General features: G+C 37.0%; 1 protein-coding gene across 1 annotated transcript in view; it reads left to right on the plus strand.

The window, feature by feature from the left end:
* The window catches only part of VPS35L (VPS35 endosomal protein sorting factor like), a 46,175-nt gene that overhangs the window by 18,783 nt on the left and 9,002 nt on the right, over window positions 1-18,390 (plus strand). The window contains exons 19-26 of the mRNA XM_005522927.3: window positions 263-343; window positions 1,176-1,238; window positions 2,291-2,376; window positions 3,384-3,464; window positions 5,774-5,837; window positions 7,809-7,907; window positions 8,699-8,776; window positions 9,891-10,005. Of these exons, the coding sequence (XP_005522984.1) occupies window positions 263-343; window positions 1,176-1,238; window positions 2,291-2,376; window positions 3,384-3,464; window positions 5,774-5,837; window positions 7,809-7,907; window positions 8,699-8,776; window positions 9,891-10,005 (667 nt within the window). The remainder of the gene's footprint in view (window positions 1-262; window positions 344-1,175; window positions 1,239-2,290; window positions 2,377-3,383; window positions 3,465-5,773; window positions 5,838-7,808; window positions 7,908-8,698; window positions 8,777-9,890; window positions 10,006-18,390) is intronic.

Here is an 18,390-nt window from a genome sequence, read left to right on the forward strand (position 1 = left end):
AAGATGAATGAGGACAAAAGATGCAGCTTTGAAGCTTTACTACCCCACAGCACTGAATGTTTCTTATCCTTTCGTTTTAATGGCAGATGGATCAGTTTAAGTAAGGATTTACTGGAGCTATGGTTAAAGTTCATGGCTTAACTAGAGCTCTGTAAAAAGCTGATGCTTTGGCAAATGGAAATAAATTATCCTCCTCAACTGGTGTTTAGTGACTCGATTTATGTGCCAATTTCATTTTGTAACCTTGGTTTTTGCTACACAGAAGCGAGAGGTCAATACAGTTCTGGCTGATGTTATCAAACACATGACTCCCGATCGAGCATTTGAAGATGCTTACCCACAGGTAAAGAGTTTATTTTGCCAAATCTGTAAAAATCTGATACACATTTTCTTAAATGGGATTCATTCTTAAGCATTGCTGATAACTCTTGTAATAAGATAATTATTTTTAAACACTAGCTATAATTTGGGAAGCCTCTTGGAACACTGTAGTGGTGTGATTTATTCCTCCTTTTTTGCCATGCACATCAATCTTTTAATTTTAAGAAATGCTAAACCTGAATGATGTATCTATTTAGAAGTAGCATTAGTTAACTCCTACATTAACAGTGGTGTTTGCTGAAGGAAATTGGCAATCATGGTAGGTTGTATAAACAGAAGAAAACCATAAAATAATCTATCTCTCCTTGGCATTGTTAAGGCTTCAGTGAATTATTGTGTCCAGTTCTTGAGACTGAATACCAAATGAGATATGGATTAGTTGAGGAGGTTTTTGTGGTTACTTGAGGGCTAGAAAAAATGCCTACAAAAGAATATGGGTTTTGGGTTTGGCTTTTTTTTCTTTATTTATTTGGCTGAGTTTTTTAGTGCAGAGAGCTGGAGGACATGGAGATTCTAAATTTGAAAAAATGTGCCTAACTATGGAAGTGAAGAGCAAATAAAGCCTGGGCAGGCTGGTCAGCCTCTGTTCAATATGGGTTCTGAAGGGTATGTAGGAATAGCTATAGTTTGTCCTGCTTTGGGGAAAGAAATTATGTTGATGAATGCTTAAAGCATCTTTCAAAACAGTTTTCTATGAATAACTAGAGAAGAATAATCGCGTGGATAGTCTTAATTTAACTCATATTACAATAATTTCCCCTTTTTTTTTAACTTTTCCTTTTTCTTCCCTTTAGCTGCAGTCAATTATTCAGAAAGTTATTACCTACATCTATGACTTTGCTCTGCTTTTTTCAGTGGTAAGTGATATGCTCTTTAATAAAATTTTAAGAACTGTTAGGCAGTTTTTCTGCAAGATAATTTACCTTAACTGGGATATTTAGATTATTTACAGGTTCACAGAATGCAAGGACTTTTTGACAAGTAGCTAAGTGCAGAAATATTTTGTGAGCTTTCTTCTGCTTACTACTTTAGTACTTATTATTCCAATTCCAGTTTTCTATACTTTTTTTCATTAGGCTGTTAAATTCTCTAAGTTTGTTTGTTACTGTGGCATAATGACAATCAATGGAAGATGAAATACCATTTATTTGTGTGTGTTAATGTAATTGCTGGTAGCTGTTTCTGTGTTATGATGCATACTTAACATACCCTCTCGTAGCACTTACACTTGGCACTGAAACAAAGTGGAACTCAGAGAGGTCGGAGGCTGTGTATGAGGTATAAAGACAGCAGACAGTGTGTGTCAAAGTACAGAAACCATTTGAAGAGTGAAACTCAAGACTGGTGCTGTGCATTTGGGGTCAAGTCTTGTTCACAAATTGCTTGGATAATTCTGAAAAACTTATCTTCAGTATATTCTTGAGATGATACAGAAACTAAGCGTTTTAGTGTATTAAACAACATAGACCCTTGTTTTTTGAAGGAAATTTGAATGTCTTAGACCTTTTAACTTTCTCTGGATAGAAGTTGTTGATGTGTGGACTATTTTAATTGTTTATAATATCTTACCTATTTTTCCCCATGGATCTCTGAATTTGTCATGATTTTCAGCTGTTTGAAGCATATGATTGCTTTTAAAAATAAAGTGCAACATTTGATTCAAACAGTCCTGTATTTTGTGTTCCCTTCTAGATCTCTGCAATCTGTAAATTGATTCATCTTGCGAACATCAGTCCTTTTCCATTAGTTCCACTTTTTCATCCTTTTAGATGAATTACTGTTTTCAGAAAATATGAAAATAGTTTTACCTAAACAGCTGTGCTTATAAAACGTATCCAAGGTATTTATTGTTTTAGTGTGTTCTTTGTAACATGCCTAATTTTACTTGTTTATATATTTGTACTTTCAGGAGAAATTCTTGCCATTTCTGGATATGTTCCAGAAGGAAAGTGTGAGAGTGGAGGTTTGCAAGTGCATTATGGAATCTTTTATTAAGTGAGTAGAGACTGTTGAAGTGAAATGCACTCTGGAAGCTCTGAGAAACTTACTGAAAGATGGCTAGGAAAGAGGAATCAGTATATATTGGCTATTTAGTTTGTGAAGGTGTTCCAGGGTATTGGAAAGAAGAAAGAAAATGTGTCAGTTTTGTTAATCTATTGATGGACTGTTTGACTGCTCACAAAGAAAGCTGAGTTGAAGTAATTATATTGATGCTGACTTGTTGTGGGTTAAGAGAATAGTTGTTCTCCGAGCTTTTTATTCTTTTTTTGTGTTGCCTTTGTTGGTTTATGAAATTTATTTCACATTCCAATTGCTGTGACAGTACAGAACAGAGTATTGCTACTGTGGAAAATTAACTTAGAAAAAAAAAATATATTCAAGTGTTCTGAAGGTCAAGCAGACCTTCTTTTCAAGTAATTAACAGGTTTCTTGAAACACTTTTCTCATTTTCACCTTCCCTTCAGATATTTATACTCCCTGCTGAGCCCCCCAAGCCTTCTCTCCCCTAGGGCACACAGGGCCACCTCTCTTGGCTTTGCTCATATGAGAGATGCTGTGGCCCCTTAATCACCTTAATGGAGCTGCTCTGCACATGTGCCTCTGTACCTAAACCTGACACTGATGCTTCCTGTCTGTCCCTGAGTAGCTGAGAAATGATATTATACCTTGGTAAATCTAGGGTTGTTTTGTTTTGATGTTTTTAGATTGCCTCAATGTATCACATGTCCACCTTACTGTGTCCTTTAAGGAGTCAGAGTCTGTGGCTTGGCAGTGCAGCTGTGTATATTAAGATAATATTTCTTGGCTGGCATTTGTTGGAATTGTACACATATTAACCACGTGATTGTTGGTGTTCTGTGGATCACAAATGAACTTAAAACTTGTGCAGTGTCATACAGTGCTGGTGATTTGAATTATGCATTAAACCAATGTTATTCTGCTCATTTTTTCCCATTTTGACAGAGCAGTATTTTCACCACTATTTCTAAAACTCTTTCTAGGCATCAGCAGGAGTCAACAAAGGATCCTGTTATACTCAATGCTCTCCTGCATATCTGTAAGACGATGCATGATTCTGTGAAGTAAGATGAACTTCTATTAAGAACTCTCATTTATGCAAAGTTTGGCTGCCTGATGTGGTTTCATGTTTCTGAGGCTGTTTGTTTCAAGGTGGATTAAGACATGAATCCAATTAGTGCTGAGGGAAGAGCTGTGCAGTGAAGTGGCAGCACGTACCATTTGCTCTTTAATTACTGCTGTATTTTGAATACTGAAGCAGAATTTTAAAAGGGAAGTAGCACTGGTTTTGTAGTTTTCCAGTGAAGCAGAGACACTTTACAATCCAATCTTCAAAACACTTAGAGAATGAAACCAATGTAATCTTTGAGTTATAGTGAATAATAAGCTATTTCTGAGATTCAAGTGAATGTGTAGCTACTGAAGCACAGATTGCCATCAGATTTGTGGGTCACTGTTTTCAGCCATTACAAAGGGGAGTTTAAAAGGTTACCTGGAAGATCTCTAGGAACTTCAATAGGGGAAGCTAGAACTGAGAAACTGTTGAATCATCTATATCTTCCCCCTAATTCCTCCTCTTCTATTTTGCCCTTGACTTTGAGAGCTGAGGTTGTTTGGGATCCCCTGTGCTCTGTTGTACCCTCACTGTTTCAGTAGCAGTTGTGCAGTGTGGAAAGCATTGTGGTTTGTAGGTAACTTGCAAAAATCACACCGAAATCTGTGTCTGATTGAAAACACAGCCAGGATCACAATGCTGCAAATTCTAAATCTCAAGAGGACAAACCTTTTTTTCCTTCTGGTTTGGGTTGAATTGTAAGGGCACAGTCTCTTTTGCCACTCTGATAGCCCAGAGCCTCTTAGTATGGCAGATGCTGCAAAGGAAATTAAAACTTTCTCATCCTTGATAGGCCATGGATTCAAGATTTATTGAATAAAGAGGTCAGATTTAAAATACAATTTCAATTTATACCAGCTAGAGTGCTTTATTTTGGGTTAGAGTACCTTATTTGGCTGTATGTTGCACTAAAAGCCACTTCAGCCTTTAAATAGAACAATATATTGTGCCTAAACAAGCTTATTAAAAAAAACAGAGCAGTTTATAGCAATCCATATTTGGTGCTTCCTCTGTTGCTTTACCAAAACAATTTGATAGTTTACTGGGACCTTTAAAATCCCTTAAACCAGCAGTTCCTTGAGCTAAGATGGTTGTACATCTCTTATTAAATCACCCTAAATTCCAGTTATTTTTAAGCAATTCCTGTGTGTGTTTTTGCATTGTGATTCAGGAAACTCCCAGCTCATTGTGTGGGGCTCGCTGACCCCTGTAACAGCTGCTGGAGAATAACAGCCTGTAGACTGGTAGGGGTCTGATTCACAACTGAACTGCAAACCTATTACTGACCTGGAGATCTCATTACAAGCCTTCTGAGCCTTTCAGAGCCCATCAGTTGACTCTTTTGATTGGCAATGCACTAATGAGCTAATCATGCTGAGGTTTGCTTTCCTCCCTTACTGAATTTGTATAGTAAAACTATTGTTCTCTTCCCATCTGGTGTCTGTGTTGGAAATTGGTAACTGATATACTAAAGGTCAAAGCTGGAGCCAAGCATATAATAGTAAAGGGATTAAATTGTATTAGTTAATTGTAATTTAGTTTTTTGTTCATCCCTCTTCAGTGAAACAGGTTTGACTGACTGGATTTTTATGTGATGTAAATTTGTTTCAAATTAGATTTTGGACTCTTGGTGTAGAATAGGTATCTGTGGTAGTTTTGAAAATAAACTCCTTTTTACGTATCAGTTTAGTTCAGTTCTTACTAAAACATGAAGAAAACCAGCACTGAAGCAAGGTGAAGTTAATTATTTTAACTTCAGAGACAATTATTTAAAATTCAGAGACAAGGTTATTTAAAACAAAAAACCTTAAACAAAACAAACCCCAAACTAAACAATAAACTAATGTTTTACAGTGCATAATATTTAAAAGGTATTTCAAAAACTTTACTCCTTAAATTGGATAACTTTCTTTGAAGAATAGATGTACTAATTTCTTTAGGATTTTAGACTTAGTTCTTACTCAAGTTCTAATGTTGCAACACAAGACTGAAGCCATTTGTTTGTATAATAAAAAACGTTAGTGTAGCTTCCTTCTCCTCTTGCCAAAGTCTGAGTTGTTGAGAATCTAAAGACACTCAGCAATTTCTCCTTTTTTAAAAAATCTCAAATTTAGTTTGGTTCGTGGCTGACTTGGTGATATTCACATTGAAATTAGTTTTATACAGAAGAATTTATAAAATATTATGTATCATTTGAACATTTATAGATGAATAGGATCAACAATATTCTAAAATTTACCAAATATTTTTTTTTTGTAGTGCACTAACACTTGAAGATGAGAAAAGAACGTTAGCAGCTCTGATAAATGGATTCATAAAAATGGTGAGTGCCAGTTGTGTGCAACTGTTGTGTGCACCTTAGAGTTCCTATTTTTGTGACATCCCTGAGGAACAGGTGCCTGTGTGGCTGAATCAGAGCCCAGTCTCTGACTTGCTTAAGACCACTGAAAACCACAGTGCATTTCAGTGAAATAGGTGTGTCTGTGTTTAAAGAAATGTCACACAGTGCTGAAGCTGATATGGTGCAAGATGAAAGTTTAAAGTACACATGTTGTTTATTTAATTGTATTTTCTGCTTGTTTTGTAAATCTCCTGTAAAACAGAGCATGTATTTAACAAGTTAAACATCAAGTGAAGCATCAGAGAGGTCACTGATTTATGTGAAGGAAGTTCCCTACTTAGCTCTAAATGGAACCAATACCAGCTTTCAAAAATACAAAATAAGTGTTTTGTTATTCTATCTGTTTATCTTGATATAGAAATAAGATTTATTTCATTAAATTAGTAGTCCCAGGAGAACCCCAGGTGTATGGTCTTGAAATTAGTTTTTAACCCATCCCTTACTCTTATTCCAATAAATCTTTTGTTGATCTCTGTTGGTTTTGAGCTTTCTCAAGCTTTTTGTATTCTGTAACTGTGTACTCTCAATCTCTGTTTTTTCTTTCACATAGAGCTGACAGGCTCTGTGTCTACATGTCCTCTTTGTTCTTTGTTGCAGTTCTGTGGATTTCTCTAGATGGTTGCTTTTTTTCAGCTATAATAATTTGCTAATTAATGTTCTAATATAGTTTTGCTTTATTAAGCTTTACATGCAGTATAATATAGTATAATTTCCTTTAGGAAGATTTCTTGCATTGAACAAAATATGATGTGTCTTGATAGTCCTGGTTTAGGGGAAAAAAAATCCCATAGCAGCAAAATGACTAGCTATGAATTTAAACCAACATAAATTAAGATGTGGAGGGAAAAGCAATTGTTATAGTCATCCTTACAGCCAGTCTTTTTGGTGGAAAAATTTATATTTTTGGGTAGGTTTTCTCGAGACTAGAACTCAAGAATCAGCAGTTATACAAATAGAGGAAAAGCAAAGACAGTTGTCTGTAATGTGAGAAGCAATCCTTTGTTTTCTTGTGCAGTTTCTTTGATCTTTTACTGCATGGATTAAATGTAAATTTTATTCTAATTTTGTAAAAAATCCTTTTGCATGTGACTTGAGAAATGATAAATAATGCAACCTTTACTTCTAATAGAAAAAAAAAAAAGCAATAGAATACATAAATGTAGACTGCCTGGAGACTGTTCCTCATGCTCTGCTTTTAATTGACAGCTGAGACACTCCAGCTGACAGCACTTGGGATTTTTTTAAATCTACAGGGTTGGAAGAGGGTTGTGCTCACACAAAGGTTGTTTTTTGACTTCTTTCCTGCCCGAATGAAAGGCTTTTGCCATAATATATAAGAATGTATTTATTAACCAAACTCAAGGAAAACCTGCTTTTCTTACTGATTTATCTAATTAGGAAAAATGCTATCTTCTGTTGGAGCCCCTTCATCAACTAGAAATTAGAGAAATCTGAATACAGATTCACAGATCTGTTTCCATTTTTCTGGGGTTTTTTGTCTTGCTTTCTAAGTATAATCAAAACCAAGCCTTTGTCTCTCCCATAAAGAATCAAGAGTTCTGCCAGTTTTGAAAACACTTCACAAACCTAGGATTTAAATATTGTTTTCTTGAAAAATACTTGATCTATAAAGTAGACCATCATGTGGAGTATAGATAAAAAATAACCCAAAAAACCAAAACAGTAAAATTTTCATGTTTCCCTGAAGCTCAAGTATTGCAGACAGTTAAAAGAACAGAGATTCTGTGATTGCTGCTTGTTGTCACTGCTGGGTTTTCTCCTTAGCAGTATATGGGGGTTTTGATTTTGAATATCTGTGGTTTATCTGCATGCAGTTTTACATATATTTAAGGCCTACAGTGGTAAAATCTAGGGGCCTTTTTTCTTTTATAGGTTTCATTTGGCCGTGATTTTGAACAGCAGCTGAGTTTCTATGTTGAAGCCAGATCAATGTTCTGCAATCTGGAGCCTGTTCTAGTTCAGCTGATTCATGTAAGCCACAGTTTATCTATATTTCCTTAATAAATGGGGATATATTTGCATTCTCCCATTCCCTGCTCAGATTATTATTGGTCTATAGCAAAATAAGTCTGAAGTGTTTTAATCAGGTGTTTCTGAAGTGAACTTTGATCTCATCTCTGATTTTATCCCCTAAACACTCTGAAGTTCTTGCTTGACAGGCATGCATGGTATCAGTGCAACAAAGAAACGGACTATCTTGCAAGAGATTTCATGTATAATGAAACAAATGGCACCTTTGTACATTCAGAATTTGGGTTGCCTCTTCTATAATCTTTCATGTAGGAAAGATTAGATTGTGTCTGGCTGCAGATCCAGGCAGAGTCCTGCTGTGATTGGGGAGGTTAATCTCTTTTCTGTATTGAGTCACAGGTGAGCATTAGCTGCATCTGATTCCATTGCAACATTATATCTTCCCTTAAATACTTTTTTTTTTTTGGTTTATGTTTTTTTAATCTGTGTTAGCTAGAAATCATGATTGTTATGCTAGCAAAGGAGGTGACAGCACTATAGCTGGGAAGGAAAGGATAAGCTAAAGGCTTGATTAAAACAAGTGTACTTTCACAAATTGAGTCATATTTGCTTTAAGGAACAGTCACTAAAATTCTCCCAGTAAAAGGTAAATAGCACAGTGGGGACACACTGTATCAGGGTTCCTTTGGACACTGGATGTTGTGTAAATGCATGCAGTAAAATAGGCAGGTTGTTATTTGCCACTGAGGATGTGCATTTTTCTTAATGGTTTGCTTTTGTTTTGTGTGTAGTCTGTGAACCAACTAGCAATGGAAACCAGAAGGGTAATGAAAGGAAATCACTCCAGAAAGACTGCTGCATTTGTCAGGGTAGGTTGGACTAATAAACTCTGAGCCTGCTTTTTTTGCAGATAATACTGTCTGGTGCCACCTAAGCTTATAATTTTTGCAAAACCAGTGTGTTAGTATTTTTTGACACTGTTTGTAGTCCCATTTTCTCTTGTTACAAGCAGTCTTTCCTCTCTAAAGACAAATGTTGCTGTTCAAGGAAAAAAAGACCCAAACCATCTAATAGCAGCTTTGTGTTGAAAAAGAGCAGCACGATTGACTCCCCCTCCAAAGGAAGGTTTATCAGAGAGGTGTTTGTGTGAATTCTAGAAAGCTCAGCTTTTCAAACTATATTTGAAATAAAATACCAGATTCCTTTGTAACTCAGACACAGAGAATGGGAGGTGGGATATAAAATATATTCAGACTTCTGTCTCATAATATCAGTGTTGGTATGCTGAAATCAGAATTTGAATTTTAAATAAGGTCCTCCTTTCAGCTTTAGTGCCTCTGAGTGTATATAGAAATGGTCACATGTGCTCTGAACTGTGCACAGGCCATCACAGGATATCCAGGTTGCTTATGTTCCCTTCTTCTTACCTGAAATGTGGCAAGCAAGATGTGTCCATCTGTCTTCATGTGGGAAGCTATTTGTGTGTGCAGTGGACTCCAGTCCATGGCACCTGCGTGGAGCAGAGGCTGGCTGGGCTGGCACTGGGCAGCTTCTCCCTGCTCCTTGCTCCAGCCAGGGCTTTGGGCTGTGCCCACAGGTCTGCAGCTGCAGCACCTCCCAGTGCACACACAGCACCTGCTCTCACCACTTTGGCCAATGGTTTCTCCCTGAGGACACTAGTCTGCTTTTCTAGTCAGCTTTTGGTCCTGCAAGGTGGTTTCCTGAGGAGAGAGGAACTCTTTGAGCTACAGTCACAGAGAGTCAGTTTTAATAATAACAATTCTAAAAAATACATAATTATTGAAATACTCATTAGAAATTTAAAACAGCTGATTTTGGGCTTCACATAATGTTTGCTTTCTATTGAAAATCTTTCCCAAAACTGACATACAGATTTTGATTCCTAATTGTGTATTAAATCAGTAAAGATTGTTATAACTCTGAGATAGGAATTTTATTCAGTTTTTTAAAAATTTACTTTAGGCTTGTGTTGCCTTCTGCTTCATTACAATTCCATCTCTGAGCAGTATCTTCACACGTCTTAATCTGTATCTGCACTCTGGACAGGTTGCTCTGGCAAATCAGTGCCTTTCACAAGGTAAGGCATGAATTTATCTACTTAAAGGCTCTCTTATTTCAGAAATATTTCTAACTGTGAATAATAACATGGTTGATATCCTAAGTCATATGTATATTTATGATGGAATTAAAATACAGCTCTGTTTCAAGCACTGTTAAAGCAAAACTGTGCCATATTAAAGCAGCACTTCAATGGGATTTTAAGAGCCAAGACAGCTGACTGTGATTGACATAGTCCTGGCCATGAGGTAGGTTGCCCTAAATTATGGGAAGCATGGAAAGTTTTTCTCCTGTGTAATTATGCAAGCTCTCTAATCACAAATTATGTGCTGTATTATAATTGAAAAAAGAAATGAAAGCATCTGTTTAGTAGTTCACAGACTGACAAAATTCACCAATGAGCTGGAAAAGAATTCCAGGTTGGGTCAGTGACAGCAGAAACTTGCTGTCAGAGCACCTGCATGCTAATTACTTAGCCAAGAAAATGTGCCACTGTATCAGAATGAAACAACGGTGTAATATCAGATCATATGAGGACTGAAAAATATATTTTCTTTTTTTGGATCTGAATTATTGATTGAAATATGCCTGAGCACATTTTCAGCCATCCTGTTAGTTCGGTGTTAAGTAATAGGAGATTGTGACAAAAGTGATTTTGGGGAAAAAATGGCATTCTGGCAACAGAATGAATGTTAAGTCTGTATCACCATTTAATATGATCTCATTCATGTTCCATCAACAAATGGAAGTCAGTTATCTGTTCCAAAAATCTTCATATAGTTTTAACTGTTTATAGTAGTTTTCTGTTTGTAATATTTTTCTTATCCTTTTTAAAGTGATTTGATCCTTTGTTTTGCAATTTCAATCCTGACTTTAAATGTCTGCTCTCAAATAGTAAATGCTTTTCTTTTACATGTTTCCAGTGGAGCTGTGAGAGTAATAAATTGGATTACTTTGCAGTGTCTTTTGTTGTGGCTATTAATTCTTTGTGTTAGCTCTGTGCTTCTTCACGAGAGCTTGTTTTCCAAGTTCTGCATTTACCAGCAAGTTCCAGCTGCACAAACAAGCTGACTTAGGATGCTGATTAAGACTTTTTAGTGCACAGTGACTGTTGTATTTCTTTGTTTTGAATCTGATGTTGCCCATACAGCAAAGCAGAGGGATTTAGTGTAAAGCTGACTATTGTGTCCAAGTTTGTTGTGCAAATAAAAGATCTGCAAAGTCTGTTGTTGTGCAGTTAGCATTGTGCAGTTTCTTTCAGGGTTTACATAAAATGGACTCACTTTTTTTCTCCCTATGGTGTTTTATTTAATTGACCAGCTTACCTTATTCTGTATGTCAATTTTCATTATTGTTTCTGTGCTGTAGAGCTTCCCTTATTGGAAGCAAATCCAAAGCAGTTTTTCTTTAATATTTGGTCTTCGAGAATTACTCCCTGACCATGTTGGGACCCCTTTTGTAATTTAATATCTTTCAACTTTTTTTGAATTTTCTGCTTTTCCACTATTTTTGTGATCCAGTTCTTCTCTGAGTGAGACTTCTGGGCCCCAACAATTGTCCAGATTTTTCAGTGTGATGGTTTACAAATGTGCACAGCTGTTGTTTGACAAATGAATAGTGCACTCACTAAGAAATTAACAGGATCCTATCCTGAAATCTTTTAAGGTAGCAGAGATATGCAAAGTGTTATGAACTCAGTCTCTAAAATGCGTGTTTATTAGCCACACTCTTCTGAATTTTAGACCCACAAGCTAGAGAGAGAACATTTGGTTCATCTCTGCTTTTGTTAAAATGAAGCAAGAGCAAAACTGATGTTCAGTAATTCACTTCATTTACCAAGGTTTTATAGTTACTCACTTTTTGCTCCCCTAGCAAAGCTATTCTGGGTATAATTTGTGCTCAGAGACATGTCACTTGCATGAGTAATTTAGCATGTGTTAAACACTGTCTTGGGACATTTTTCGTGAACTGTCTTTCCATATGTTGATGCACTGAAGTCACATAATGTGTCCTTGAAAGTTACTTTTCACACAGTTTAATCTGTATTTTAACTGGATGAGTAGGAAGTAAGAAGTACTGATTAATTTATAACAGCAAATTTCACTCCAGTCAGTTAACTGAGTTAATTGATGCCAATTAGACACTGATCTACTAAAACCCATGCAGCATGAAGATTTAAGAGTGTGCCATTAATGATAGCATTAGGCCAGGAAGGGAAACTGTGCCTTGTCTGTAACTTTTATTTCATACTGATTTGAATTAGCTTAATTGGTTTAAAATTGTGAAGAGAAATAAAGCTGAAAGGTAATGTACCTGATCCGAAAGTGCAGTCAGCAGATGTGCATGCATGAGTTTTGTGCGTGCACTTCCTCCTTGAAGGTTCCAGCTGGTGTTTGTAGCAAGGTAAAGTCTTGGATTTTTCGCAATTTTAAGTTTCTGTGGGGAGTCCAGTGAGTTGACTTTTCACTTAAACACATAAGAAAATTGAGCTCCACAACTTCTGTTGGCAATAGGAAGATTTCTCTAAATTGCCAATGTATCTATCTTGAAAAAGGAGGATGTGCAGGTCATAACAATAAATGAATTTATGAGTCTGAGGATTGCACTGATAAACTATCAGCAATTGGAGAGCCACAGCTAATCTGCTTATAGCTGGAAAAGTTTGGGTTTTGCCTCATTCCCAGTTTCAAGGGGCAGCAGTCGTAACCACCAGTCCTTGTGTCTTGCTGCTCCCATGTCCTCTATCCCAGCCTTGCTTGCTTGGATTTGCCATACTGTTAATCAAATCACGTGTTTGAACTCATCCAAATACTTCAGTATTAGAAAATTGTAATTTTTCATTAAATAGATTTTGTTTAAGACAATGAAGTTTGGTCAGAACTGTGAATTTAAGGGCTCATGAAACTCCAGCGTTAAAACACTGACGGATGTCTGTCTGGGAGTGTTCAGAATGTATTAAAAATGACTGTTGCCTCTTTCATCTCCAGATCCCAAGACCTGCTTTAAGTGAAATGAATCTGTAATTATGTTTAAAATGTTTTGGGTGAATTTTCCCTGGATGCACAGTTTGTACCTCTGGAGAGCCTTTTAAGAGTCCACCTTTGAAAGGAAGATGCTAGATTTTACAGAGATGGGCTTTTCATTTTTCTTAGCTGAGCCACTGAGCACTGCGTGCTGCCAACAGAGAATAATAAATCCTCATTGGTCATGCTTTCTGTCATGGGGGTGCTTGGACTAAATTGAGATTAAATGCATGCTCCATTGTGTCACTCTTCTGGACTTCTGAGATGTAGATATGATTTTTATTGCACACATTTCCTCTCTGTGGAAATGCTACTTTTGTCTGTGAAAAAAGAGACAGCATGAGTTTTTAATGTTTGATCACAGCATTCAGCAGGTGGGTAGAGATGACATAACTTTCTGGTAATATGTGTTGAGCAGCATTTTTGTTTTAAACTGTGAAATCTTTGCCTCACTTGAGAAATAACCTGCTGAGTGAATAAGGTAATTCAGCTGATTCTGTCTGACTGATTTCACTGGGATATTGTCAAACATTAAACTTTATAAAAATGGACAGCCTGTCCCTCAGATCAACTGCTGCAGACCGTTTTGCTTAGCAAATGCAGATTTTAATTCTGAAGCACACAGTGCTTAATATACTTCTAGGTATTTGTTTTCCAGTTGTGGCTAAATCACAGTTACACCTAGTAGATTGCAAAAATAATTTCTACTGCAGAAAATGTTACTTTTCCATGAGTATTCTCTAAAGGCTTCAGTAACACTCTGGAGAAATTATGGTATGGAATATCTAATAAGTAATTTTAAATCATAGTCTAATAATGGTTTAGAGTATTTTCTCAGTACCATTAGATAACAACTTTTAGTATTTCTTCTTAATCTCCCAAATTCTTTATTGATCTGAAGAATATAAACAGAGAATTTGAGGTAAAGAAGAAGAATATAAACAGAGAATTTGAGGTAAAGAATTTAGAGAAATAGGAACTTGAAGAGATTTTCCTAATTACAGATACTAGGACTTCTTGGCTCATGTTTCTCTGGTGAGAATAGTATATGGTGACTCTGTTATGTTTTTAAATACTTCTTTCCTTGAAGGCAGTAAAAGATCTTTGGGAAAAGAATGATGTCATACTGTTTTCCTTACTAGCAATGCTAAGTGTTGTTTCATTTGGACAGAACTGTGACCTCTTCTGTTACCTGGGACTTCCACAACTGGAGACTTCCCCTGAGCTTTTTCTTGTTCCTCTCTTTATCCCAGCCAATCACTTTTCCATATGATGTGGGAGAGGTGACATCTCTCTCTGTAAGCTCTTCAGACTAGTACTTTATATCAGTTTGTCAGTTCTTCAAGTCTGTCTAGCCCATGACCTGTTTTTGAAAGTGTCTTGTAGCATCTACTAAGGAAACAATAATGTATCTTGGCTTTCAGGTGCAGGTGATTTAATACATCCTTCAACAAAGCTTGTGTATGGCCCAGACCATGGTATTTAATAATGTAGATGGACCTTGGAAATTTAATATTTTTAATCAATTTCTACTTTTTGGCCTTTGTAACTTCATGTGATAGTGAGTTCCACAGTTACCTGCTACTTGGAAGTCTAATGTTTAGGGATTCATTTATGTTAGATGTTAGGTGAGCGGCTCAGAGCATGCAGCTGATCTGCTGGAGCAGAATTCAGTCATTCCTGATTGTTTTTTTTCTTGGTGGCTATGAGATAATGTAGTTGGTAACTTCCTCAAGAATTTGTTGTCAGTATTGCCTTTTCTAATAAGAAAACAGTTCCATGCCCTAGCATCTTTTTTATCTTTTTGTCCCTTTGGAAATGGGAAGATGAGGACTTGATTAGATGATTCCAGGTATAAATGCCCAACAGCAATATAAATTATACAATGACTCCTCAGTTTTCCATTACTCTCCTAGTGATTCTTGTAATTGCCACGCCTTTTCAACAGCTGTTTAGGATGTAGTTTTCAGGAAACCATCTGTAATGACTCCAAAATCTTTCATGAGTGTAAATAACCTATTTAGAGCTTCTCTTTCTACAGTTATAGCAAGGGCTGTCTCTTTCTCCACATGCCATACTAATATTAGAGTTCATCTGCTGTTTTACTGCTCAGAATCATGAGATCCATCTGCGATGCTTTGCAGTCACGTTCCAGACCAGTCTGCAAACATTCTCACCTCCCAGCTCATCCTGAGGACATGTCTCTGCAAAACCTTAAGGAATCCAGTAGTTAAGTTTCTTCACTCTGAAAACTTTTTTATTCCCTTTCCTTTCCCCATCCACTCCATCCTTTGTTAAGTTGTGTACCCTCATGAGAACCTTTTTCCTTATTTTCTTTCAGCTTAGTTGTTTAAAGAGTCAGTTCTATAAGGATAAATATTAAAAGTTTTTTTAAAATCTAAGTATTTATTAACAGAATTACTTCTAAACACAGTCTCACTGGTTCTTTGGAAGGCTTGAGTGACTGCTGAGGAGCAATTTCTCTCTGCAAAAATCATACAGACCTTCCAGCCTTGTATCATTTTTTTGTATGTCTGCTCATTTGATTTTTTTTTTGCCTCATAATAACGGTAGAAACAATACTATTTAACTGCAGCATTTATTATTTCAAAATTTTCAGTATTACAAAATACTATTGGTGGAGCTTTCTATAGAGAGTGCTGCTGATGTGGTACCTCGTCTTTTGGGATTACGTAGAATTTAGAGAGGCAGGCTGTAATTTGTGGTTGGTTTTTGGGTTGGTTTTTTTTTTCTGGGTGGGAGGGCATGCAGTGGGGTGGGGTGTGTGTTGCATTTACTCATCACACCTTAAGAATAAAATATCTTCTGTCCAGTGTCCTTTCTGATACTGTCTGATGGCCCTGTATGGATCTTCCACTTATGCCTCTTGTGTGCCTTTGTTCCAAAGTACAAATGCCTTGTAATCTTTAATCAAGCTTCACCTAAAACTGGCTCTACAAAGCTTCATCCACGTAATTACCTTTTTATCTGCAGCTAATTCATAGTATGAAATAGTATGAACTAACACAGTACATTCCAGCTCACCAAGCAGCAGTGCATTCATTTTCTAATTTCTTAGTTTCTAATTTCTAGTTTCTTCCTTCAAAGAAGTCTTGGTTGTTTCTGGATTGGAAGTGATGTGTAGAGATCTTTAAGACAGAGAAAAATTTGCAGTAGTTCAAAGGAAAACCACATTTCAACAATATCTCACAGTGACCTCACCAATGTGACAAGAAGGAGATTCAAATGTTTACAACGCTTGGTTGTCAAAACAATAATGGATTAATTTATTTAACAGAAAAAGTAATGTAACAAAACCCCCACACTTCTTTCCCAATCATTTTTTGCACTGGAGTACAAGCTTCATTAAATCTCCAACATCTGTTGGATGTGGAAGCAAAATCTTCAGAGTATTAAATTGGGTTTGACAGTGTTGTAAGACAGGAAAGTGGTGTGGAATGCAGAAGATGTGCATGGTCCCTGGTTTTGTCCTTTGGGTGGACTTAGCCTGGTGTAATTGTAGCCGCGACTAAAAATACTTTGGGTAGGTATGTTAAACTTGCTCCCTTTTGCTCTTTGAAGGTGGACTTAAGCAGTTTAATTGTTTTTCCATCTCTGACCTTGTTCCTCCTTATTTTTTGTCTTTGAAATCTTGAATTCGTACAGTTTGATTGGTTGTCAGAGAAACGGGAAATACAGTGCAAGCCCAATTTTTATATATAGAGAGAGATTGATACACAGAAATATATGGAGGTACATATAGTTGTGTGTAGGTATAATTAAACATGTGTACATGTGGCATCATGAATATTGTCAAAAGCAGAACATTCAACACCAATTTCACTTGTTTTTTCCTCTTTAGGAGGCTATTTCTGGAAGTGCTGACTTGGATATCCAAGACTTAGTTTTTGTAGCCTGAAGGTCAACATGTATGCTTGGGGGAAAGATTTATAGGATTATGGTCAACCAAAATGAAGGAGCTGCTGTGAAAGGATGAATTTAGTGAAGCATGAAGTATGTTACGTTCGGAGCACTGCACAAGATATTAACAGCAGTGGGGAAGGCTTCATCATGGTGATTTGTTGTAATGCACAGGCCGCTCTCGCCTTATCCAGTTCAACAGTGGTTCACTTAAGAAGCAGTATTGTACTTTAGGCAGATAAGAAAACAGCATCCTTCATCAGAAGAAGCCTTTTTTATCTTCTTTTTGTTTTTTTAATCAAGAACCTAAGATTGCTGTGGTTTTCCATGCTTTTTAAGTGGTTCCTTATATCTTTTGGAAGCCAGAAAAAGCGATGTATGGTTTTTGTTTTAAAACATCTCTACAGTAATAGTTTTAAAAATTGACTTTTAAAGATACAGAGAAACCATAATTGCATAACCTCATAATTAATGTAATTCAGAATTAAACACTGATGCTTATTTCATACTTGAAAAAAACAGCATGGCTGTGACAACCTTTTTAGTGAGCCTTTTCTCCAAACTCAGAGCATCTAATGAGTATAATAACTCTGACACCTCTCTGCCAGGATGGTAATGTTTAGAGGACAGGTAATTTTCTGCAGTCTGTAATAAAAACCTTTGCACTGATATGCATTTATTTTTGCTTCTTATGAAGCATATATACCTTGGAGAAATGTGCTTTTAGTGTTCCAGCATAAAACAATTTCATGGTTAGCACAGATTTGCAGAACTAACTGCAAAATGAACACACTCTCCTTTGCCAGTTCTTCTGGATATATCAAAGTGAAATACAACTGTTTTGTGCTGTTTTGCTTGTTTGGCTTGCCTTGCTGCACTGAGTGGGGGAAGCAGGGGGAGAAAGGCAAGGAACAAGGATTAAAAGTGTGGGGCAAGAGCCTCAGTGTCCCCATTGTGCTGGGACGGTGACAGTGTGTGGGGTTTGCAGGGTGGCCCTGTGGCCATGGGGCACAGCTGTGTGACTGCTGTGGCTGGGGAGGACACAGGGGGAAGCTCAGGGAGTTTGTGGCAGCACAGGCAGGTCCCTGGTGTGGGCAGCACCTGCAGGGGAGCCGGGCACTGCTCTCAGCAGCCCGAGGAACCAGGGAGCTCGTGGTTCTGGAGCTGCTCAGGCAGATGAGGAGGCAGCTCTCATTCACAGCAACAGTAGGAGGCAGGGAGAGTAAATGAAATCAAATTTCAGGTTTTGAAATTGAAGATAAGAGGTTTTGGGTTTGCAGTGTGGCAGAAGTTTAGAGGAGAATGTGAAGGATTGTGATTGCTGGGAAAGCAGGCAGTAAATTAGGGTGAGCAGCTCTTTTTCACTGTGGATGCTGATTGCTACCTAGGTCATTCTTGTCCTGTTATGAAATAACTTCAGAAGGCAGGAGCATTCCCTGCACAGACATGGGTACTTTGGT

The sequence above is a fragment of the Pseudopodoces humilis genome, chromosome 18, assembly GCF_049639895.1.
Source record: "Pseudopodoces humilis isolate 2021_Gansu_Grassland_sample_001 chromosome 18, ASM4963989v1, whole genome shotgun sequence".
NCBI classification, from domain to species: Eukaryota; Metazoa; Chordata; class Aves; order Passeriformes; family Paridae; genus Pseudopodoces; species Pseudopodoces humilis.